The sequence below is a fragment of the Falco biarmicus genome, chromosome 13 (genome assembly GCF_023638135.1).
Source record: "Falco biarmicus isolate bFalBia1 chromosome 13, bFalBia1.pri, whole genome shotgun sequence".
Lineage (NCBI taxonomy): Eukaryota > Metazoa > Chordata > Aves > Falconiformes > Falconidae > Falco > Falco biarmicus.
The window spans coordinates 15,865,101-15,890,938 of record NC_079300.1 but is presented as its reverse complement, the minus strand read 5'-3'; the positions used below and the strand labels follow the sequence as shown (position 1 = coordinate 15,890,938).

Below are 25,838 nucleotides of genomic sequence, written 5' to 3'. Positions count from 1 at the left end.
GGGACAGAGAGAGGAAAAGCAGGGGAGAAAATAACCCTAATAATAGGCAAAGATTTTTTTCTTTTCCTTAGCACATATACACACAAAAAGATGCGCTGGAAATATTTTCGTGAAAAAAAAAAAAAAAGGCTTTATATATTAAAAAAAAAAAAAAAAAGTTGCTACTCCTGCAGCCCTGTTTGTCAGAAGGGATGTCAGGGCGCTCACAATACCTGCGATTGATGAGGCGGAGGGGCCAATCAGCGGCGGGAGGCGGCCGTGCGCGCCCTTCGTTGGCGGGGCCGGGGGGAGTTACGCGGGGAAGGGGGAGCCGCCGGCGGCCAATGAGCGCCCACGTCCGCCCGCACGTCGCTCCGCCCCCGGCTCCCATTCATCAAGGGGGGGGACGGTGTCGTCTTTTCAATTCATTTATCTGCAGGAATGATTGCCGCTATCAGTCTCGCGTTCACCGCCCGGCTGAGGAGGTGAAAGTTTCTCCCCAGGAAGATAAACCGCAAAAGACAATATTGTGCATGATTTGCGCCTTTTTTTGCAAAGCGAAAAAAAAAAAAGCCCCCCCCCCAAAAAAAATCGGGGAGAGTGTGGGGAAGCTCGAAGAGGACAGAGAAACAATCTCTCGGCCACTTTGCAACATTCCTATAGCCAAAAAAATCACTGAAGGAAGTTTCTTTTTTGTTTTGGTTTTTTTTTTTGCTGCCCGTGTTGATCTCTCTCCGTTATTGTTATTTGCAGGCAGTTTATTTTTGAGCCCACCCAACCCCCCCCCCTTCCCCACTTAAACCTCCCTGAAAAGTCAAAGCAGAGAGACAGTGAATATTTTTGGGGCACATTTTTATTATTATTTGCAACTGCGAAGATCTCTTCCCCCCTTCAGCACCAGCCTCTTTTTTTTTTTCGTCTTCCCCCTTTTTTTTTTTCTTCCCCCTGCGCTGATGCCGAAGGGGGTGTTTTTGATGTGGTTGCTTTCGTGGTGATCGTCGCTGACTTTCCAAAGAGGGTGTTTTCGCCGCCGCCGCCGCTGCTGCTGCTGCTTCTCTCCGCGTTGTGTGTGTGCGCGCGTGCTTTTTTTTTGGTTGCTGCATCGACGCTGGGAAGATGCTTCTGGATGCTGGACCGCAGTATCCCGCCATAGGAGTCACTACCTTCGGATCCTCTCGCCACCACTCCACGGCCGATGTCACGGACAGAGAAGTGGGGCTGGGGATCAACCCCTTCGCCGACGGCATGGGCGCCTTCAAAATCAACCCCAGCACCCACGAGCTAGCCTCGGCCGGCCAGACCGCCTTCACCTCGCAGGCGCCCGGCTACGCGGCGGCGGCCCTGGGGCACCACCACCACCCGACCCATGTCAGCTCCTACTCCAGCGCCGCCTTCAACTCCACCCGGGACTTTCTGTTCCGCAACCGCGGCTTCGGGGAGGCGGCGGCCGCCAGCGCCCAGCACAGCCTCTTCGCCTCAGCCGCCGGCAGCTTCGCCGGACCCCACGGACACACCGATGCCGCGGGACATATACTTTTCCCGGGGCTACACGAACAAGCCACCAGCCACGCTTCGCCAAACGTGGTGAACGGGCAGATGCGCCTGGGCTTCTCCGGAGACATGTACGGCAGACCCGACCAGTACGGCCAGGTCACCAGCCCCCGCTCCGAGCACTACGCCTCGACCCAGCTACACGGCTACGGCCACATGAACATGAACATGGCAGCACACCACGGGGCAGGGGCCTTCTTTCGTTACATGCGGCAGCCCATTAAACAGGAACTCATCTGTAAGTGGATTGAGCCCGAGCAATTGTCAAACCCCAAAAAGTCCTGCAACAAAACTTTCAGCACGATGCACGAGCTGGTGACTCATGTCACGGTGGAGCACGTTGGAGGACCCGAGCAGTCCAATCACATATGTTTCTGGGAAGAGTGTCCAAGAGAAGGGAAACCTTTCAAGGCCAAATATAAACTTGTAAATCACATCAGAGTCCACACAGGTGAAAAACCTTTCCCCTGCCCTTTCCCAGGCTGTGGCAAAGTGTTTGCCAGATCAGAGAATCTCAAAATACACAAAAGAACTCATACAGGTACGGTAACCTTCTCTGTAGCTTTTCTCTCTGCGAGTGGAAGCGCCGAGCGCCGGGGCCGGAGCGGGGCGCAGGGACGGGCCGGGGGGGCCGGGGCGCTGCTTGGCTGAGGGTCGGGCTGGCCGGGGGGGGGGGGGGGGGGCGGGCGGCGCGGGGGTGTGTGTGTGTATGGTCCAGGGCCACTGATTTTTCCGGGAGAGGCCGTCTCGGAGCTCCGCGGCAAAACGAGCTCGGTCACAGCCACGCCAGCAGCAGCAACAAAAAGAAAATTATCCCTGCCGAGGCAGAGGGGGAGAAAGGCAGGGTTTGCTGCCGGGCTTGTTAGGGCGGGGGGCCGGGGGTGGTGGTGGGGGGAGAGGATCGCAGCAACCTGTCCTGTTTAAATTTATAGGTTTTAATTAATTGTTGTTCGGCAGTTTTGACTGTGGCACGATGAGAAATTGTGCTAAATATTGCTGGCAGCTCATCCGTCTCCCCTCTGCAATTCAGGGCTTGGTAAATATTTAATTCTGAGGAGCGATTTTAAATAAACCGAGCCCGGCGCGTTAGTGTGTTATTGTTGTGCGGAGGGCAGGCGCCGGGATCCCTGAGAACTTTTCCCCATCGCGGGAGGTGGGAAGGCAGCCGCCCCTGGCTGGGCGAGCTCTCCCCCCCGCTCCTACCCCCGGGCGCCGAAAGGCAGCGCCGCTTTCCCGAGCGCTTTTGCAAGAGGGTTTGTGGGGCTGCCCTGGCATTGTATTCCCCGGCCGGATAATTTTCAATATTGCAAGAAAATACGGGGGAGGGGGCAGGGTGGGTGGGAGCGTAAAATATCACGAGAATGAGCTATAAAAACGGAAACTAGACACTGAGGATCGTGTGTAAATACCACCACGCCTGCTCTCTCGCTCGGAGCGTTGCGAGGAGGGAGAGGTGCCCAGGGCTGGGGTTGCAAATGAAACTAGCCCTTCCAAAGGGGGAAAAGAAAAAAAAAAAAGTTATTTAGCTCCCCCCTCGTCCGAAATGGGCACTGAGTTGGGGTCGGAGGTGTGGAAAGAACAGAGAAGAGGAGCAAGGCTTTGGGATTTGAGCCTCGTTGAAGTTAGAAAGTTGCAAGTGTTTGAAATGGAGCCCTGGGCTCCCGTCCGGCGGTGCGATGGGGACAATGAGCGATCCGGCCGGCCCTGCTTAATCAGATCCGTTTCCCCCCCCCCTTCCCTCTGCAATAGGTGAAAAACCATTTAAGTGTGAGTTCGAGGGCTGTGACAGGCGCTTTGCAAACAGCAGCGACCGCAAAAAGCACATGCATGTGCACACTTCCGACAAGCCCTATCTCTGCAAAATGTGTGACAAGTCCTACACGCACCCCAGCTCCCTCAGAAAGCACATGAAGGTAAATGGAGGGCGCCCGCTGTGCGGGGCTCGGACGTCGCCTCGGGCCTGGCCGGGGGAAAGGGCTGCGGGGACGGTGGGCGGCAGCGCCCGGGCCGGGGGGCGGCGGCGCGGTGGTGCCTGCGGGCGGAGCGCGGCCCGGGGCCGGCCGGCTGCGCGGCTCCGCGCTGCTGCGGCCCGGCCCCGGCCCCGGAGTCCGCCCCGGGCCCGGCGGGCCGCGCCGCCCCCCGCCCGGCCGCGCTCGGCCACGGCCCCTCGGGCAGGGCCTTTTGTCGGTGCGTTTTACCCGGGGAGGGGAGGGGGGACAGTGCGAAGAGGCAGCCGGTGGGCGCTGCCCGGCCTTCCCCGCCGGGCCGGGCCGGGGCAGGGGGAGCGGCCGGGGCCGGCGGGGAGCCCCGCGGGGATGCCCGAGCCCGCGGCTCGGAGCTGGGTCCCGTTGTCTGGCGCGTCCCCAGCCGCAGGCGCCCGCCGCCAGGGCCTCCGTCCTCCGCCGCGCTCTATTTCTGCCCGGGTTTTCTCTTGCAGGTCCATGAATCATCCTCGCAGGGGTCCCAGCCTTCTCCTGCCGCCAGCTCAGGCTACGAGTCCTCCACCCCTCCAACCATCGTGTCTCCATCCACAGAAAACCAGACCGCCAGCTCCTTATCCCCTTCCTCCTCCGCAGTCCACCACACGTCCAGCCACAGCACGCTTACATCAAATTTTAACGAATGGTACGTCTAAAACGCTAAAACAAAACAACAAAAAACACACAAAACGAAACAAAACAAAAATACCCCAAGCGAGCAAACAAATACCCTATTTAAAGACTCCAAAAATAATGAACACGTTGAAGTCAGAATTTAAATGAGCAAACAAAAAAAATATGCTGCCAGTAGACCCAGGACTGAGTAAAATGAAGACTTCATTTTAATTTTTTTCCTTTCTTTCTTTTTTTCCTCTCTTTTATTTATCTTTTTTCTTTTTCTTTCTTTTTTTTTTTCTTTTTCCTTTTTTTTTTTTGACTGTTCTGCTCTGCTCTGTTCCAAGGCTTGGTAGGCGAAGGGGTTAGTAGAATGCATAAGAAGACAAGGTTACCAGGGCAAATGCCAACTGTATAGGGCTTTACTGGAAACCACTGATTAGAGATCTCCAACTGCATGTCTGCTCGGGCAGCGGCCTTCCCCCCCATCCCCTCTTGTAAATACAGAATTATTAGCTTCAAAAACAAAACAACAAAAAAATGTACTGTTTGATTTTGTAAATAGTTATATCGCAAGTTGAATAAGGGGATATGTGGATTTGTGGTCTTTGCATATATGTGGGGGGAGGGGCGGGCGGGCGGGAGCGACGGCGGGGGGGGGGCGGAGGTGGGGGGGGCAGAGGGAAGAGGTAGAAATTCAACTATTTGTACTGAATGGCAAGAATGTTCTAGTAAATGTGTACCAAAATGTGAATTACTTTGTATTATTACAGTCTAAACGTCGATCTAACAGAATATTATTGGTATTAATGTGCTTTTTTGTATAAAGTGCAACATTTTGTCCCAAAGTCCAGTCTAAGTAGTGCAGTAAAATGTTGTTACACGTCCTGTCAAGAAATTCGTATAGTGAAAGCCTGGATCTGCGTGTCAAACTGTTACATTTGTTTATGTAAAGTGATATTAAAAAAAAAAAAAGATATAAACTATATCTGTCCGTTGCTTTTGGCAAATACAAGAACATAATGTATATAAATCCTAATTTCCATATTTATCCGCATGTAAAGGTCCGGTTATACATGTTACAAGATATTCAATATTTATGGCTAGAAGAATTGGTATGTAAAATTTAGTTTACAGAACTGTTTGGTAACATTTCGTACCTTATTAAAGATTCTTAAATCCCACGAATTGTGGTAGGAATTCTTATTCACTAAGTCAACCTGCTGCAACTCCAACTAGCTTTAGGATATTAGAATAAAACTGTCCCAGTTTTTCACTGCTTTCCATTATGTCATCACTAAAGCAGCGAAGGTGATATAAATGTGATAAATGAAAGGATCCCTGCTGGCATTACTATAGTGTGTAATTAGTATTTATATCAAAATTTATGAAACAAATTTTCGGCCGCAGTATAATTTAAATGACCTTTGCAGACATAGAATAACAACCATAAAAATAACAGAAATAGATTGCATATGCTACATAAATATTAATGTGGGGAATTGTTTCACGAGAAGTGCTGCACTCCAACACTGCCCATGAATCTGCATAGACTGGGTCCCTAAATTAAATTAATTCGGATAACATATATTAGAAGATTTAAAACAGAGGAGATTTTGGTTGCTATTTTAATTTAAGGCATTTATGACCATAACTAATTCTCAGACCGTGGATTCATGACTTTCCTTGGGCCTTTTACTCCAAGAAGTACAGCACTGTTTCACGAAGGCCGTTGTTGTTGTTGGGTGTGTTTTTTTGGTTTGTTTTTGGGTTTTTTCTTTTTCTTTTTTTTTCTTCCTTTTTTTTTGTTGATATTCCTTAAAACGTGATGTTAATTTAAATCAATTACTTCTTATGTTATGTTATTATTATTACTATAATTTTGCCAGTGTTAATAGCTTTCTAAAAAATAAATCTAGGGGATAAGAATTATTTTATGTAATTTGATTATCTTTCTATCTCTTTTATTTATTTCTCATTTACTTAAGAAATTCGTTCCATTGGCTGGCGTTGATACAGTAAATTTGTAAATGAGAAGACAATATAAAAAATCTAAATTACTTGTGCTTAATGACTGTAGCAGAACGCCTTTTCTCTAAATCAGATTGTCTTCCTTGCAGTTTAGTTTGATAGATTTGCAAGCTGTACTGCTTCCACTAACTTAGCTACGGTTGTTGGAACTGTTGGGCTTTGTTCCTGGTTGTAGCTTGCATGATCGCCCCATTAAGCAGACAACATATCAACAGACAACACAAATCATGAGGTTGGCTAAAGCTGCTAGGGCTTGTGATATGTCATAGAGTGAATTGCACAAACTGACCTTCCAGTAGACCAAGATGACACTTTAACAGCTTCTTTAAAGAAATATTATGTGTACAGCGAGTCAATAGCCATATTAACCGCTCGGGGGGGGGAGGGGGTGCCGGAGAAGCCGCTCTCTGCTCATATCCATGCGGGCGCTCCGCAGCTCCGGCTGTAACCCACCCAGAGCACAGCCCGCCTGTCTCACAGCAAAAACCCGCAACTATTTTTTCTTTGTCCGTAACGTTTGGGGATCTCCCTCGGAGGTTTTTCACGACCCCAAACCACCCCCCATTCCCCCCCCCCCCCAAAAAAAAAAAAAAAAAAAGAAAAGTTTGCCTTGCTCAGATGAAACCCCTCTCCTGCCAGCTCGGCACCGCCGCCTGCTCCCTGCAGCACCCGTGGGAAGGCTTTGCTTTAACTTTACTTTCTACAAAATGTTATTATTATAAGGCTAATATCAGTTTCCAAAGAAAAGAGCGCCACCTTGCAGGGTTTGGCGAGATAGAAAAAGTTGGAGCCCGGTGGGACCCAGGCAGAAAGTGTTGGTACTTGAGGAAATATAACCCACCGGGCGATAGAGCCGGGGGAAAAAATGTTTCGTGCGCCGAAAATGTTACTCTCTGCGGATCTTTCAGGTTAACTATGCTGCCGACTTGACCGGGCAGCGGTTGTAAAACAAACAGCGTCAGCGTGGCTGAAAAAAACACCCCAAAACAAAAACCCCGTAGAGATAGTCTGAGCCATCCCACTGTAAAATAAATCCAGAGAAACGTGGTGGGGGTGATAGATTTTGAAGACGCGTATTGCAAGTTTCTTTGAACTTGTGTAAAGTCCCTAGTGGTCGCTTAACACAGATCTGTTACTTGTGTGTATTGGAGCACTTGCTTAATGAGTATTCTTTTAAACTTTTGGTCTGAGGTTTGTTTGAGCGTCCTACAGCAGAAAGAAGGATTTTAGTGGTGGTGGTGCTGCTGCTGCTGTTGGTTTTTAAGCTGGGCGGGGGCGAACGGTGCAATCCTGGTTGATCGCCATCCCGTATATGTTCTGAATTAGCGACGATCACTGGGGCTGGAGTTGCTAATGGTGAATTCAAGTCCACACCATGCTTGTGCTGTTCGCTTGGCTCTGGATAGGGGAGCAGTGCTTTGAAACCCCCGGCAGAGCGACGGGTGTTTTTTGCAGGCAGAAGGAGGGGTATTTTTGGAGGCAGAGAGTTGTGAGGCGTCTCTCGGCTGTTTCCGCGCTGTTTCAGTCCCTAAATCCAACTTTCCCCCTCGCAAGGCGCCCTTTGCGGCTTCACTCGCGAAGGCTTGCGGGCAGAAACGCAAACCCCGGCTCTCCAGCCTCGACGGGGGCCATGATTTTCTTTTTCACGCCTGGCTCTTGAGATGCTGTCGGGGTATTTTTCCTGCGTGGGTTATTAGGTTTCGAAGAAGGCGGGGGCTTCCTGCGCGGGGTCGCGTCGAGCCCACGGCAGGCTCCGCGGTGCCTCTTTCGTGGCATCCCCAGCGCTGGGGCCCGCCGTCTGCCAGCCGCAGGCTCCAGCGCCCGCGGAGCCTCCCGCCGCCCAGGGGGAGCTTTGGCGAGCCCCGCAGCAACACGGCAGCCCCGCGGGAGGGTGCAGGAGGCTGGCGGGAGGGTGCGTGGGGCTGCCCGTGCTGTCCCTTCTCGGGTGAGGTGCCCGCGGGGCGCACGCAGCGGCCCCTGGCAGTGCTTGTGCTGTTTGCGCGCAGAAAGTTAAATGCAAAACAATAATCGGGCGCTTCCATTCCCCCCTCGAAGGACTCGCCTTTCAGGTCACTTTAATGGCTTGTGAATGATCGCTTGAATTTTTTAAAAGGCGCGTCCTATGAAGACAAAGTTAGCTTCTTTAAAGCAGACACGGTTTGAAATGGGGACACACGCTCCGCGCTGGCCTCGACTGCTCACCGCCCTTGTTTTAGCCGTAAGGAAGCAGCAGTCCCTGCACCGATGCACGCAACATAGGGGCTTTTATTTACTGCTTTTCTGGCCCCGCTGGTAAACGGCTCCGACTTTGTGAGTTTTCCCACGTCCAGAGCGCTTGTTCCTTTCGGAGCAACTTCTGAACGGAGCGAGAGGCGAGCCCGGCGGCGGGCCAGTGCCGGCGGGCGCGCAGGGAGCCCCGCAGAGCGCCCGGGTCGGCGGGAGCCCCGGCACGGAGCCGGAGCCCCGCCGCACAGCCCACCTGCAGCGGGCGGGCCGGGGGAAGGAGCCCCCCCGGGAAAGGCTGCCGGCGCAGGGCAGGGTATTGCGAGTGACCCGCTGCTGAAAGGGCCGGTGCGCGCTCTCCCGCTGGAGCACGGCGGGGAAGGGATTTGTCAGCGGTGTCCCCGCGACGGAGGCTGCATCGGTGGCTAGACACCCCGTGTGTCCCCGTTATTAAATGTACCTGTGTGTGGGTGCACGTGTGTGCACCCCGTCCGCGCTCGCGGCGCACCCGTGTGCCCGCGGTGGAAGCGCCCGCCGCCCCGCGCACACGTGCGCGCTCTGCACCTCGAAAGCAAGGATCGGTCCCCGCGGCGTTCCTGCGGGAAATCAGCGGGTTTTCCCCTAAATGTGGCGGTTCCCTCCCGAGGCGGGGTATGCTGCCGGGGAGAGGCCGGGGAGCGCTGGGAGGCCCGGCCGGGGCCCGGCGCAGCCCGGCCCGAGGAGCAGCTCCGTCCCACCCGCCCTCCGCGCCTGGCCGCGGGCCGCCACCGCGGGGGTGTGGGGGACCCGGTGGCGGGGAAAGACACCCTCTGTTTTGTGGGTATAATCCGCAGGACGCACCGTCACCGCCACAGATGTACACACACTCACCGGAGTCACCGTTTGCGTTACTGGTTTCATTACAAACACATACGTGTATATAAATATACGTACACACCTCTTTATCTATGTCTGCACGTATAGAAAGAGCAGTGTTTCTAGAAAGGCACATATTCGTGTGTTTGCATGGAGGTGTATTTTTGAAGGCTCACGTAACCTCTATTATTTCGTGCAAGCGCCTGTGCACAATGGATGGCGCCTATAACAACCCGGGTGTATTTTCCAAATTCACCCGGCCAGGCCGGTAACCGGGGCTCCTGTTTCGGACCAGGCGCGGGACAGATTTCTTCAACTTGCTGAAGGTACCAAGGTGGTTCCGTTTCCTCGCGAAGAGGCTGCGTTTTAGGGTGCATTGTTTATTCAAAATGGCCAAGGTTTTTATTTGGTATCAAATTAATTTTTTTTCGCTGCTGAACTCTATGGGTCAGATTCGGTTCATCTTCGATAACGAGAAACACGATCTTGTGAAGCGGAGGGGCTATTTTTATCATGCAGCTGGAAGCTGTCATCAATTCGTAACATTTATTTCGGCTTTAGAACGATAGTATAAAATAGCATGAAGTTTCCAGATGACGCCCCTACTGCAGACAGGATTTTTCAAGTATAATAAATCAAATTAATTACCTTTTAGATATATACGATCATACTACCTCTGTATGAAACTGCTATTAAAAAATGCTCCGTGTGTGCATCGGTGATTGTGCATGTGTTTACACCACGGACCCGCGGGCGGGGTGGGCTGCCTGGGGGTGCCTGCAGTGGGGCAGGGCACACGGGCAGCGCCCCAGCCCACGGCCACCCGTGCCCGCCCGCCAGGCGTGGGCAAGGCTGGGCTTAGCGTGACTCTGGAAGTTGCCTGTCTGCGCGGGTCAGGGCTCTGCCATCCTTTCGGATCTCTCCCGCTCCCCAAATCCTGTGAAGGGCACGGCCAAGGGCTGAAGGCAAAATAAAAGGGGAAAAAAAGCCCCGCACCAGCAAGCCGCCCCCCGCCCCCCACCCGGGACATGTGTTTTGTGTTTGATATCGCCTCTTTCGGGGGGAGGCCGGGGGCGGCGGGTAGGTGCGGGGCGGCCCGGCTGGGGACGGTTCCTAGAAGTCGCGGCGGTGCGCGGAGGCGGTGGGGGTGTGTGTATGTATGTGTGTGTGTGTGTGTGCGTATGTGTGAGTGTGTGTGAGTGTGTGCGTGAGCGTGCGCGCCCGCCGCGCGCCCCGGCGGCAGCCCCGGAGGCGCATGCGCGCCCGCGGCCCGGCTCCACGTGCTGTTGAATATTTATGACTCTCACCGCCTCCCCGCCGCCCGCTGAAGGTACCCGCGCCCGCCTCCGCGCCCGCGCAGGGGAACGCTGCCGCCGCACGTGCTGCCCGCCCGCCCCGCGCCCGCCGCACCCCGGCCCGGCCCGCCCGGGGCTGCTGCCGCCGCGCCGCCCCCTGCGCGCATCGCTGCGCCCGGCAGGGCACTTTCCCCCTGCCCTGTCCTGCCCTGCCCGGCATGTTGGGCACCGCCACCTCCTCAATTTAACTTTAGCACATCACCAGCCCCCTCCGCGCAGCAGTTCCCGGCTCCGGTGCCCGCCGGCCGAGCAGCTTTTCGAGGGCTTATGTGGCAAAACGCAACGGGCGCAGTCGCCAGAAAAGTATGGTCTCGGGGGAAGGGAGAAAGGTTCTCGTAATAGATTCCTTTCTGCCTCGCTCCTCTTAGTAAAATCTCATTATACTGTGTGGCCCATCATATTTTATTGCTGATTTATCGGCATCGCATGATAGATCCGAGGAACAAACGCAGGATCTTGGCATTTATTCCGTTTGTAGGCTGCAGGGTTTTTTTTAAACAAACTAATAATTCCCAGCACTCATTGTTCGGCGGCACAAAGTGATTTTAAAGCCTTTTGTACGGTGGCAAAATTACATCCCGTGTTATCAGAAATGTGCTTCTCAATCTTGCTAATGAGGTGGGTTTTTCTTTCCCTCCAGAGGCCCGGCGGGCAGCGGGCAGGACGGAGGCAGGAGCCCTCGGGGCCCGCCTGGGGCTCCCGGGCACACCTGGGTGCCTTGCTCGGCGCAGCCGGCCCAGCAGAAGTTCGCAGAAGGGCCCTCCCGGGTGGAGCGAGGCTGCCTGGAAATCGCCCGGCCGCAATTTCCTCTCCGCAGCCTCTCTCCTTCTCCCCAACCCGCCACAGCCCACCCCTCTCCATCGCCGCCTCTCTCCGTGCCCGGCGCTACGGATAAGCGCGCCCATCGGTGTGTGCGCGGGGGCCGGGCTGTGAAAGCCTCCCCGACCGACACCTTGAGCGCCTGTGCCCCCCTCCCCGCCTGGCTGAGGCTCCCTGCGCGCCCCAGCCAACTACAAGAGGCGACAATAAAGCCGATGTCCATCATGTCGCCTGTTCATTTCAGAAAGGGCGGATTCTGACCCCAGTTCCCCAAGTGGAAGCTTGTTTTGGGCTCGCATTGTGGGCATCATTTACTCCAACCTTTACACGAATGTGTACGAACGCATATTCCCCTCCCCCCACTCCGCTTTCAACCAGGCTTTTTTTCTTTCTCCCGTTACCCCCCTTAGTCGAGGGGAAGCTCCCCAGTGTTTGCGGGGCGCGGCGGGCGTGCAGGGGGCAGCGGCAGCGGGCACACACCTGCGCCCCGTGCCCGCGCCTTCGCACGGCGACCCGCTCGCATCGTTCAACTCCCAAGAAAACTGTTGATCCCCTCCAAGAGGGAGGCTGAACCTTCGCGTTTAGCGTTCATGGCCGCGTCGCTTCCTCCCCCGCCAGCCCTTTCGCTCCCCCGGGCTCGCCCCTGTGCCACTCGCAGAGTTGCCCGGGTCCCCGCGCGGGGCTGGGGCCACGGGGCGCGGGGTCCTGCGGGGGCCGCACGGCGGAGCGGCTGCTGCGGGGGCAGGGCTGGGGGGCGCGCCCTCGCGTTTTAGCCAGCGGGACCAGGGTGGGCTCCACTATTCTTCCTATTCTTGTTATTGTTATTATTATTGTTATATTCAATTTAAAATTACTCCTTTGTAACTTGCAAAGCGCCTGTAAATTTACCTTAAACCTGATTTCTTTCCTAGCCAATGGTGTCAGGGGCCGGCTAGCCTGTCCCTCCGGAGCATTAACCCTTGTCGCTAGCTGGAGTGAGTGAGGAGCTGAGGTTTGGCCCTGAGGAGCTCTGTGTGCAGATCTGGCACAGCTTTGCTCCCTTAACTCCTGGATCTTTGTTTTGGTGGCGACCAGGGAGAGCAGGGAGCGCTGTGCTCGCATTTCCCTCTGGCTTTTACACACACACACACGCACACACACACACACACACAAATCCCCCTTTCCAACTTTCTGCCTTTTGCGCTTCCCTTCCAGTTTTTTCACTTCTCAGACCTACTGGCAGCATTTGCCGAGATCTAGATCCCCGCCGTGGTAAGTGATGCTTTTCTCCATTGCAAAACTCGCTCAGCTCTCGGCTAGCTGTCCCAGGGATGGGTGTAGAAGTTGTATTTGTTTGGAACAGAACTGCCCAACCCCAGTGGTTTCACGTCAAGCAGCACAGTGTAAAACTATTGTAGTGTATTAACTCTGAATGGGAGCAAACAGACCAAATAATCATTGGTGGCTCAGACAGTAGCATGGCACTAATGTCATTCTTTTTAAGTTTGCAAAACAACTTTTTTTTTTTTTTTCGTTATGGGGAGAACGAGCCTGTGTTTTGGGTCTGATCTTGATATTTACATTACACACCAGACCATAACAAACTATACAAAGAATGCAGCTGCCATATGTGCTTTGTGACCATACAATTATGACTGGGGGGTTCATGCATTCAACCGAAGTGTTGCAGACACACTGGTAGCACTCCGCAAGGTTCGAGCACTACCTGAAAACTCACTCCATATTTGGTGGGAGGGGTTGGAGAGACGTTGCATTTTTAAACCCTCTATATTTAAAAAAAATATTCAACTACATTAAATGCCTCCTGGACATTTATTTTTGATGTACAGTCTGCAGCTCTGACTGGATCAAATTCACGATTATTCAGATGAGGTTGAATTTGAATAACTTGCTGGTTTCTCTCCCCCCGCCCTCCCCCATCACCCTCCCCCTCCTTCTTTTTTTTTTTTTTTTTGTTTGTTTTAAAAATTAAGAAAATGAAGAGAACCGCTGAGTCCGGCTGACCTTTGGCTGACATAATTTAGCAGGAGACCGTTCGCAAATGAGGACTGGATAAATTAGACTCTCTAGCTCTCCGGGTAAAGCGACACTCAGCGCCCGGCTCCCACCGAAGGGAGCCGGGGCAGGGGCTGCCCCGCGGCCCGGGAGCCCCCAGGGTGGCGGCGGCGGATGGTCCCGGCGGAGGGGCGCGGAGCGCTGCCAAGTTCAGGGCACGTCCCCCTTGCCGAAAGCAGCCCCTGCGCGCCGCTGAGCAGCGAGCCCCGCAACCGCAGGCTAATGATTCCCCTCTCGCGGCTTTTCGCTCCGCGGCCGCGCACCGGTGGCGGGCCCGGGCCCGGCGGCTCCAGCTCCGCGCTGCCGCCGCGGGCGCTGCCGCTGCCCCCGGGGCCGGCCGGGAGACGGGGCCGGGGCGCTACGCGGCCTCCCCACCGGGCAGCGGGGCCCGCTCCGCTCCGCGGCGGGGCCGGGCTCAGCGGGCGGCGGCCGGGGCGCGGGGCCAGCGGCCGGGACGCGGTGCCAGGGCGCGGGCAGCACGGCCCCCGCCCTGCCTTATTAGCTTGTCAGAGTTTATCTCGTTAAGTTGTGCAGGACGTTACTCAGATGACAAGGCACGGGCAAACTCTGGAGAGGGCTTAATCCCCAGAAGTTGCTGTCAAACAAACAAACACGCAAACAAACAAACAAAAAAAAAACAAAACAAAAAAGAAAAAGAAAGGAAGGGAAAAAAAAGAGAAGGAAACCGCGTTTCGTGTTTTAACCGATCATTTGTTGAGCATCTGCGGGGTCCTGCTGCTCTGCGCACGCAGGCTTGCCAGGGGGCTGCTGGTGCAGGGGCAGGGCAGTGTCCCCCGAGCCCAGGCTAACGTCCCCGCGGGGGCGAGAGCCACCCCCTCCCTGCGGCGGGGGAAGGAGCACGTCGAGGGGCCGATCCCGAGCTCCTTGGGCAAAACTTCCAGCTGAAGCAGGACCGCGCTCCCAGCCGACAGCAATTTCCCCCTCTCTAATCAGTCGCCTCTGCTAATAAATGATGTCTCTGCTCAGGTTCCTCAGCGCTCTGCAGCTGAGTCCGAGAGAAACTGATCCTTTATTAGAAGATGTGTTTTAATAAAACTGTTGTAATGTTGGCATTTTATTAGGAGGGTATTGTTTCCAAATTAATACCTAATCTAGGAAAAAGTCTATCCTACCGAACTAGATTTACCTCCATGCACTTCTTTCTCCATTTACACGCATTTTACAACTGAGAGCTTAGGTCTACATTTCCCTGAATCATCAGACCATTAATTTGCTGGGGAGCTAGCTGTTTCACCCAGATGGATATAATTCTGAGTAAACTCAGAAGAAATGCAAAAGCATATGCTTTTCTGTCATTAACCGCCCCCCCCCCTTCACCCCCCACCCCCCCTTTCCTCCTTAAGTCTGCCTGTGTTGAGCAACGCCTTCAGAAACTTCATTACCTAAAAGGCAGTTCTAGAGGGCAGGGACTTTGGGAATAGTTCCCTTTTATTCTGAAACTTTCTAAACTTGGAGCAGGGTTGAACACGTCCTCAAATCTGCACCTTCCAGGAGGGAATGAATGATGTCCCAGACACTTCACTTCTAGTCAAAAAACATAAACCAAATGCTGGAAGGTTTGGAGTTCTTTTTCAGGCCCATTTTCTGTGCACATTTTACAGCCAGAATGTAAAATGGTCACCTCAGAAGTTGATAAAAACCCTATGCATATGTTACTGTATATCTCTTTCCTCCATTTTATCTCAAGTAGGTTTAACTAACAATACATAGCAAAAAAACGGACAGCCACCTTGACAGGATACCTTTGCAGGCTGCAGGCCAAGCAAGCTCGCGTGTTAGAAATAAACTTGGACTAGGTGGAATATTTCTGAAAGAAGAACTACCCCCCTCCTGCAAATGGGTATTATTTTGCACTTAAAATTTCACCTTTCTTTGGCTTTCTTGAGTGGTGAAAATTTACACCCAAGTCATCACAAAGTGTTATAGTGGAGAGTGGTTACAGTGGAATTTTAGTTTTTAAAGAACTGTACATTTAAAAAAAAAAATCCTAACAAAGCAACCATAGTTTTTGCTTGACATCTGAAACTGCTATCATCTAGGAAATACCCCAAAAATATTAATCTGCTAGATAATGTGAGTATGGAATAGAAATGTATTTCCACCAGCTCTGCAATACAAATCAAGAAACATTGTAAATATCATATGACTGACAAATCAATAATTTGTAAATGCAATGCCAGTGTCACAGCACTCAAGATATTTTTTCCTATTTATAAAAATACATGTTTAATTATTCAGGTTTGAGTTTTCCTTGTCTTAACTTTATGGTTTCTTGAAAGCTGTTGAACTTTTGATTACTGGCATGTTTGGTTTGGGAAGTGAGGTTATAACACAGGCAGTTATGTACCTAATGCAAGTGTCTATGTTTAAATCAAAATCATTATCTTTCACGCAGGTGAGTGAAGCAAGTTATTTGCTTAATGCATTGTTAGTGTCAGTCATATTTTTTTGATCCATTTAGATTTAGTTATTTATTTTTATTTACCATTCCTTCTTGCAGCAGGAATGTCACTGAGGTGAATATCCCTAATAAGAGCATTTAGAATTGTCTGGCTACGAGCATTTAGATCTGTCTGGCTAGTTTGTTTAAAATGCTTGGGATATTTTTTAAAATATAAAATAGCTTTTAAATGCTGGGTGAGTTTTCTGCTGTGATATTTGTAGGAGCTTCTTAGTGTGTATGTTTGATCAATATACAATGTGGTTCATTCTTCCACAAACATTTTTAATCGTATAGCAAGTTGTCAAATGTTCCTATAAGGAGCAATGGACAAAAGCTACTGGGAAGTGTAACTACATAAAACTGATGAAACACATGAGGGCTGAAATAAGGGACTGAAGCAAACCACACTGAAATCAATGGCAGGCTCCTGTTGAGTTGGAACAGGCTTCAGGCACAGTCTAGATGACTGCACAGGTACAGCCCTTTTCATCTCTTTCCAGTGTTGCTTTGGTTTACAGCACATTATTTACAGGTAACGTTCTTGAGCTAGATTAAAATTTATTGATTTATGTCTGGCATAAAAAGGTCCATGTTTGGATGTCAGCGCCGATAGAAAGCTGGACTGGTATTGCAGAGCTAATGGAAATGATATGCAAGGTTCACCTCACCCGAGCAACGATTGCTTTTAGGATATTTCTTAGGCTATTGTTCTTTTAGATAAAGGTGTATTTTTGCATGAAGGCAGCAACCATCAAAAAGATTTGGTGAGGTCCTTTCCAATAAACCATTTTTTCAGCCACATGACTAAAAGTTGAAAACTGGCCCGATTACCAAATCTATATTCTTCTTTGCCAAGGAGTAACAGCAATGAGGAACCACTGCCCAGCGCCAGCCCCCTCCGCCCCCCCCCCCCCCCCCCCCCCCCCCGGCACTGTTCTACAAATATCACTTAGTAAGTAATTCCCTGCTAATATTGGAATTTGACTGTGAAAATGCTGTTTTCTACTAGGAGAATTCAGATGCAGTAAACACTGCTACAGCAAATGGAGTGTTTTGTTGGGATATGCTATAAATGGGTTTCAGTCTGTTCCCACTGGAGCCATAAGTTTAGGATCAGATCCTGCTTAATATCATATTTCTCCTTCTCATGATACTTAGTGACTGTAGCAAAAAGCACAGCTATTTAGAAAAAAACCCACCCCTTAAAAAATATGGACTTGCTTATCTAGAAAATCTCAGTATCACTGGAGTTTTTAATTTTCTCCCCTCATTTACAAAGGACTTAGAGAGTCCTTTACAAACTTAGCTTCATATTTAGGTACAATCTCCTTTTAAGTTCTATTGTGTACTGAAGAATAGCACATTTAATTAAAAAATCATAACAACATAAAATTGTTCAGTGTTGTCAGTAGTTGCAGAGAAAGGGCCAAATTCTTCTTTTCTTAATCTGGCAAAATTCCCATTGACATCAGTGCTATGCTCTTTACAAAGCTCGGACATGTATTTTCAGACCCCACCAATTACAAGGAAAGTATTTTACTCTTGCTGCAGTGTTTGTCTGCTGGCTGACAGCAGCAGTCAGAAAGCTGCATGCTCCTAGTTTTTCTGGTCATAAATTAGGAAATGTTAAGATGAAATCCTAAATGTTTCAAAAAGCTGTAAAAACTCACTTCTGATACAAAAGCTATGCAAGAACAATCTGGCTGTCCTCTTCCAATCAGGACTTTGAGTTAAACTATAGGAAAAGTTCTGAAGCCTTTTAACTTTCCCTAGGCAAAGCTGTCATTAGTTAAATTATTATTTTTACCTGTAGAAGTATGATGAAAGGGCTTTACAATCCGGATCTGCTTATACTCTGTAGGTCTAGCAAAGAAACAAAATTTCCCTTCTGACATGCCCAAATAAACAATGAGCCTATTTCAAGTTCCGCTCAATAAGTGTGTTAAATGCATAAAGTATTTTGAGTAAATGCCATGCAGCTGTTTGGTAGCTTGCAATTACTGCGGTATTGTGTCTGCCTGCATTTTGTGTACTGCTATAAATCCTGCAAGTGGACACTGCTATTTCTGACACATCGTGTTGGATTTTCTATAAGTCTATAGGTTTTGTTCCAAGTGGCTGAAAATAATGAAACATTATAAATATTAGATAGTTTTGCTCCAGTGTGTGGTGCTGTAAATCTCTGGAGATTTACAAAGAGACAGTGACAACATGAATGCAATTACACATGATACTATTTTATGAGCTAATTCTATAAAGCAGCATCTTAGCTGTGCACTGACAATAATTTTCACGGCAACTTTCAGAATGTCCCATGAAACCTTTTAATAGATTAATTATTTGCTTATCCCAAAATAAATTTGCACGTGGCTAGAATTAAACAAAAGGCCACCACTGCTTCAGGAGGAATTTTGCCTGAGAAGGGACTCAGGATAGAAGCACTTACTTCAGGGCTCAGATTAAAATGCTGAAATACAGTGATACCTGCCAGGAGGCTCTGCTCTGGCTGTGCACACAACTGTGTGTGCCCTGCAAAGCCTTTGTGCTGCCCTCTGGTCTGCAGAGGTTCTAGGCTGGCAACGGAGAAATATTTCTCTGAACCTTGTTCAACAGGTGACTTTGAAATGACCTATGAATTCTTCCCCTTTTTTTTCCAACTGAGATCGATAGCTAGTGTGATTCTAGGTAAATACATGCAGGTATTTTCTCAGGGCATGCTAATTTAAAAAATGTTTAAAACACTCATAGTGTTAGAGGATTCAAAGAGTTCTCAGAAAAAAACCCGAATAACTTTGGAACTGTTATAGCAGCTGTTATAATCTGTTATGTAAATCATCTGGGAATTAAAACAAAATATTTTGTAAGACCGTTTTTGTCAAATAATAAATATGCTATCATTTAGACTTAATATTTTCCCAGAGGTGTTATTGTTATCTGATGAAAGTGAAAGCTTAGAGTACTCCTTATTTTGACTGATGAGGATTTAATATTTATTTATAGCTGTGCCAATGATAACACCCATATATCTGTTCAAGAGAACATATGTTTCTCAAAACTGGGTGTTGGAACTTCTGTGGTTGATCCATACTGAGTTATATTTGCCTTCTAGGTCACCTAGATATTCTCATCAGATTTAATCAGAAATACTAAAAGATAAAATATGCGAAACCCCCCCTGCAAAAGATGTAAGTGTTTTTGGTCAGATAATTATTTAATTTCATTTATATCATCATAAGTCTCTCTGCAGAAACCAGGAACTCAGTGGTTACTCTGCGCTGCCTGAGTGTTGTAACCTGGCTTTTATAAACAAGAATCAGGCCCTTTAATTCATTTAGCCCTCCTGTATGGGGTATTGGTTGCTGCTGGTGCAACATGTCAGTTCATCAGCCTGTTGACTAAAGTACAATATGATTTCATTAATGACTGGGATGCATGCTGCAGATTACCACATTTTGCAAATTAGAGAGTAATCAAACAAACACCATAAAAATCAAGGATACTGCATAATGAAATATACTTAGTTCATTTATTTTTTCAACCATATATTAATTTTAATTATTTGTGTTAATAATTCATTGGGTGCTAGCACATGGAGCTATGGAATGTGTTTTTTTTTTTTAAATTATATTTTAGTCACTGAAGCCCCTGTTGCAGCACTCTGGTATTCAATCCTTTGTGAGAAGATGGGTGAGAGCTTCTTTCTTGAGTGGTGGACCTCATTTCAGAGGCAATCCCTACGAAAGTCGTAGAGTCCTCAGGGCCAGGCTGACCCATCCTGGTTAAATTTCTGGGGAGGAGAGGCTGTCACCTTTGGAAAGTCACTGTAGCCGGGCTGGCTGCTCGCCTGTGCTGGCTTCCAAAGGCAATGGAGAGGGAGGAACTCATCCCGAGAGGGTTAGAGCAGGAGCCCGACTTGGGTGCTCTTGGCCACTTGCTGGAGGGAATCTCCCTCTCCTGCTTCTTCACTCCTCTCCTTCCTCCCCCTTTCCCAGCCCAAGCCTAGAGCGTGCGTAATACCAAACTGTATCTTTCACCCATCTTGTTTCTGGTGTAATGCCTGGTAATGAATCGGGGAGTGAAAACTGCTCTGCCTGGTGGCTGTTGCCTGGAAGGAGGGCAGTGCTGGCTGCCTGGTGTGTGCCTGGCTTCCCCTCTGAGACATCCACCCCCAGCGCTGGTTGCTGCCTGCTGCCCAGCTGGGCAGAAATCACTCGTTTCATGTCTGTGGGATGAACTTCTGTCTCTCCTGAGCTCAGTCAAGACCTCTGACATGGAGGAGAACATCCCCTCAGGGTCTTCATTTCTTGCCATCCCTTTAAGAAATGTACTGTTTTTTTAAAAGTGTCAAGGAAAATATTGTGTGTACGTAGAAAACCTTTGTGCAATGCTAATGTTCTTTTTTTTTTTTTCCCTCACTCTATGTTTACTTTTCTCTTCCATATGCTGGCTTGTCATCTGGCAGTTCCATAAACTTTCAGTTGTTAAAACCATTTCTCTTTTTTCCTTATATTTTAAGTTTGATCCATGAATGACCTGTCAAGAGTTTTATATTATTGTAAGCTGAAGTTTGGATGGTAGCAGCGACAGGCCACTAACCATAATTGTGTTACTGTTACCACTGTAACAAATTTGTGTCATTTAGCTGTTTTGAAGTTTGGGTAGTGCATAAAGGCAAATGCAGTGCTGATGAATATTTATTATACTGCTGTGGGATCTTAGGTTTAACCATGTTTACATCAATTCTGCAAAACTGTCCTTAAAATTTGGCAGAGTGGATTATATCTGAAAATGGGGGACAACAGTGAAAAATCTTCTGGAAAAAAGTATTTATGACTGTGGAAGACACTTAATTATATAGTTTTAATAGTAACAGTACTAAGGCATAGTCTTTCTGCAAAGACCAGAGTAGGAGACAGACGCTTGGTCTGACCTGAAGTCAGTGCACCAGTGTTTGACAAGATGTTAAACACCGTGTGAGGTACACAGATTTTCCTCATTTGACAGTATTCAACTGATTGCAGGTTTATGCCCCAAATATCCGTGTTTCTCGGTGACCTTATTAGAGAAAGGAAAGTTTTAGCCCCCTCATAGTCTCAGCAGGAGCAAGCCTGTTCCTGTGTCACACAGCCAGGGCAAATGAAGGCTGTGTCCTTCACTGCTTATGAGGCTGGTGGGGTATTATTAACCTACTTGAAACATGATTTTAATGTGTAGAAAACATGCTAACAATTTCAATTTATTGGCAGGTCATTGCATTTTAAAATGATTTTTCTTTTCAGATAGAACTGAATATAGGCAACAGAAAATTAATAGACAGGAGTCATAATGTTTCCCTACTTTGCATCACGATTGTCTTTTTAAAACAGTCATAATATAGAAACTAATTTTTTTAAACTTGTGTTGGTAATATAATGTGCATTGGAAACCTGAAATAATGAATTATATTTCAGATAATTATATTTTTCTTAGAGGCATAGTAGCCAGAATTTATCACATATGGAGGACTGGTGTTAGAATGAATCTTGATTTTTTTATTTTCAGGTTAGTGAGAACTGCAGTTACCTAACAACCAGCACGTCACTACTAATGGTTGAGTATGAACCATAAAGAAATTGTGAAGCGTTGCAATAAAAAGCACTCTCTCAATGTGCTGAGTCTGACTGTCCATCAGTGCAGCTGGGGACAAACTGGTCTGGACAGACTTAACCCTTCGGCATCAATGTGCTTACGTCAAGAATGTCTAAAGTTGAATCATTTTGGAGGTTTAAGTGGAGGCTAAAGAGAGCCCAGATCATCTAATGACTCCTGCAAACAGACAGCTGACTTTCACCCGTTCAAACCTAGCTGCTGGTTGTGCTTTTTCCCTTGGCCAGTGCGTGCATGTGAAATGTGACTATTTCTAAATAAGAAAACCTCAGACATTTACACGAGAACATCTCTCAAGGTCATACAGTATGTGTGCTAAAGACAAAAGGATATTAATTTGACCATAATTTGTGTGAGGGCTTTCAACAAGGCAGTGGAATACATATTGTTAAGAATTTTTTTCTCTAGTAATTTAATTTCTCAGGAAATGCTGCCATTAATATTTTATTTTGAGCACTGGGGCGCAAATGGTATTACCTATGTTTCTCTTTACTCCTGACAGTACACTCGACACCAAACACTTGTTCCAGTAGCATATTTGTCCCCTGGTAAACATAAAGTCTTTTTTTTTTTTCTTTCTCTGCACCCCCCCCTCCTCCCAGTGTCCCTCGTTTATAAAAAGCACCAATGTTTAGAAAGGCTGCAAAAATAATGAGATAGGAGGATATATGAAAAACTGTGATTTTTCCAAGTGAAATTAGAAACAGGGTCTCTTTAACATGGAAATTTGATTTCTCTACAATTTGAGGACTCATTTCTGCAACTGTCACATGTGTAAAATTTCCATTGAAGTCAAAGAGGCCTTTGAATACAAAGAAACAGCACAATCAAGCTCTGAATATATATATTCCATATGCTCTTCTCTCTCTCCCAGTGATGTACATGTTATAGTAATTTCATTCAGATAAAACTGTCATCATTTTAATTTTTACAGTCCTTAAACTGTTTAAAAAATAAAATTAATAAAAACAATTTCTGAGAAGAACAACTCATCGTTGCGAGAGCATTTAATTAGCATCTCCATTTTTTATTTTAAACTGAAACGTGAAATATTGCATTGTCAGGACATCCTTGAATGATATCCTAGATGTATTGTTTGTTTGGAATGGCTTGAAATCACACAACTTTACTGAATTATAACCAGATAAATATATCTAAGCCTGAGGGCAGGAAGTCCTGGCAGCTGAGATGTGGGGAACATGCAGTTTGTCCATACTGGATTCTTCTGTTCCCTTTTACTAATAAATCCATTAGAAAGCTTTGTTTTCACTCTCTGCATGATAAATAAAGTCTCTGTCTATGGTACCATATTAGTGGTTGGTACTAAAGCTTGTAATTCCACCTATTCTCATGGAGACATGAGACCTCTGTGAACCAAACCTCATCAGGTCAGGTTTTGTTTGGGTTGGTGCCTATTCCAGAGCAGGGAAAATATCGCATATCACAAGTATTATGGGATTGATGAATCACACTTCAGCTTCGTAAGGTCATCTGCAACAGTTATTTGAGCTGCTAGACCACCCACCTCAATTTTTGATTTTCCAGAGTGTCTAGTCTTATTTTCTATTTACCCATTTTAATTCCCGCCACCCCCGCCCCATCTCCCTTGTACAAATCAGTTGAGAGGAGGCTGTAAAAAGTCAGGGTAGCACCCTCCGCGTGTTCGTACAACTCGCTGTTTGGCTGCACCCTTTGGTAAACAATTTTTCTTGCATGACAGAGCATGTGCTGTGTGGCAGACATTTTTATGAGGTAGCCTAGGACAGGGCTAATCACATCACTGTGTCTCAGGTTTTGACCTTATCACTGTTGTGCACTGAGCCTAAAAATTGGACACTGGCAACCACATTGCAGGAAAATTAATGGGAAATGACATTTTAGTTAAAAAAGAATAAGTGGATTTTATTTTTTGAAACATAAGGTCATATGACTTTTATTTATTATTCTTGTATGAGTGTAATTAAATAGCTGCCATGTTGCCATGTCAAGTGATAAAAAAAAAAAAAGTAATTTCACTTGCCAGGACCCAAGTCACGGTTCTGCAGCTGTTTTACATTCGGGCCTTTTAATGAAGCCAGTGGAAACTACCTGGAAAGCAATGAGAGAACAATATTCTTATGTGAAACATTGTTTATAACATCTGTAATAAAGCAGGCTAAATCATACCTCTGCCATTTAAAGTCATAAATAGTATGTTAGCTTTTAAAAGCAGCATTTGTCCTTTTGAAACCTTTTGATGTCAGGCTGCTTTAAGAAAAGCCTAAGTAGACCTCCTCTGTACAGTGGATTGATTAAGAAAAAATCATCACAAAGTCTTTGATACATGTATAATGAAATGTAGTAAATAAATATGAGCCTGGTAATTTATCATTGGTATCAGAAACAGAAGAATTTGTTGATACAACCATAATTGTTTCCAAAGGATGTAATAATATAAGCGATTCTTATTTGATTACCTGCATATATATTTTTTCATATTAGTGCACGCATGCAGATTGGTGTGACATAATCTTTAATAACCTCTGTTTAAGAACATAATTTTTCACTCATACACTAAACCTCTTATTTCATAGATATATTGACAGCTTTTACAGTGATAGCCTGACTGTACAAAATGAGAGACAAACTGACAGTACTAGTAAGGATCGTTTGTAACACAAAGTTTAAATAGTTCCTGAAAATTCAGAAACAACAACATGTATTACTGCAAATTGGAAAATAACAGTTGTAAAACGTCAGGCTGCAGAGAGGGATGTGGTTTGGAGGGCAAATTGGCCACAGCTTCCAGTGTAAAACCATTTAAACCCAACTTAATGCCAGGCAGCCGAATCTGATCCACATGTGTGTGACCTGCGGTGCCCCGGGAGCGCGGCGCACGGCGGCCGCTGCTCGGGAGCTCGTCTGGGGCACTTACAGCGAGACACCCAGGCAGGACCTGGGAAAGAAAGAAACCCCCATTCAGGAGAAATGGCTGCACTGCTGTGTGTTTCCTGATTAAACTGTAACTCCAGTGAAACATTCTCAGCTCTTTCATCTGCTTGTATTTTTTCACACCGCTCACCTCTGGCATGGAGCTATCCAGAGCCCAGGGAGCCGGTGCCCACTGTGCCCTTCCACCACATCCCTGTGCAACCCTGGTGCCAGCTGGTCCCCAGGGTTGCCCAGGGGTCTTCTGCCCATTCCTGGTCCAGCGGCTGCCTGGAGACCCACTGCTGAGAGGGGGCTTGTGAGGGGATCTCCGGAAAAAGACAGAGGCTGTTTCTGGTTGGGAGAAACATGCAGACAAGGCTTCTCCCAGCACCTGTCAATCAATCAAATTGAACATACAGACCAGTGGCCAGCCCTGGAAAACCTCGGCCGTCATTTACACTAACACAGTTATCTTTCCCCGATGTTATTTGAAAGAAGCAGGTCCCAGATGTTACCTGCTTAATAATTATCCAGTTTCCCAAGGACAAAGCTCCCCGCGGATCCTGCACTGAGGGCCAGGCGGACACCTATGGTGGCTCCTCGGAGCTGCTCTTTGCCACCGGCAGCTGACAGAGCACACTGAAATGGCTGCGCCTCCTGTCCCCACCTCCAAGAAGGACAATTGTATTAAGGATTGATTTTACTTTTTCCCCCAGTTTTTTATTAGGTGAAATAGAATAGAAGAGCTACAGTGCTCTATAACAAGTATAAATGTAATTTTGCTGCCCTTCCTTTTTGTTGTGTTGATGCCACCTGTCATAAGGAGAGATAAATAATTTGGTTTGAATTTGTGTCCCATGATATGTGAAGATCTCAGGTGTTTGGAACAGACCTTGCTATGTCTGTTTCGTGCATATATGACACATGGTGCAGAGGACCGCTCATCAGTGTGATTAGTTGCAGTGATACAGGGATGCACATAACAATGCGGGGGCAATGCTAATGTTTCCTTTTAGCTTCCAGTTTGTTCTGTCCAATGTAACAAAGGGATTGATGACCTCTAGAGCCTAATTGTCTTCTCACACTGTTGACATGGATATTAAACACACTGTAATTGACCTCTCCTGATTTATAACGGAGTAAGTGGACTCAGATTCATTCTGAATTGGACAAGCTTATCCACAGCTTCCAGATGTTGACAATGCAATTGGTGCGTATGTGGAAAGAAAGAGAGGTGTTTCTTCAAGCCCATATTCAATTTCCACACTCCAGTTTTTCTTTGTTTTAACTTTGCCCACATGCTGGTATATCATGGTGATAATTGGACATTTTGTTTTTTGAGTCATATGTAAAATC

At 47.8% G+C, this 25,838-nt stretch overlaps 1 protein-coding gene across 1 annotated transcript; it reads left to right on the top strand.

Moving 5' to 3' along the window:
- The first annotated feature begins 420 nt into the window (after positions 1 to 420).
- ZIC1 (Zic family member 1) lies at positions 421 to 5,312 on the top strand. Its single transcript, XM_056359178.1, has 3 exons — positions 421 to 2,071; positions 3,280 to 3,443; positions 3,968 to 5,312. Exons 1-3 carry the CDS (start codon positions 1,096 to 1,098, stop codon positions 4,163 to 4,165), a joined length of 1,338 nt encoding a protein of 445 aa, XP_056215153.1. The 5' UTR covers positions 421 to 1,095; the 3' UTR covers positions 4,166 to 5,312.
- Positions 5,313 to 25,838: the final 20,526 nt, after the last annotated feature.

What these genes read in the sequence shown, in the direction of transcription:
- ZIC1 (XM_056359178.1), top strand. Translation starts at nt 1,096, where the DNA reads ATGCTTCTGGATGCTGGACCGCAGTATCCCGCCATAGGAGTCACTACC. An exon ending in ACACAAAAGAACTCATACAG is followed by an intron (nt 2,072 to 3,279) that starts GTACGGTAACCT and finishes CCTCTGCAATAG; the next exon opens with GTGAAAAACCATTTAAGTGT. An exon ending in CCCTCAGAAAGCACATGAAG is followed by an intron (nt 3,444 to 3,967) that starts GTAAATGGAGGG and finishes TTTCTCTTGCAG; the next exon opens with GTCCATGAATCATCCTCGCA.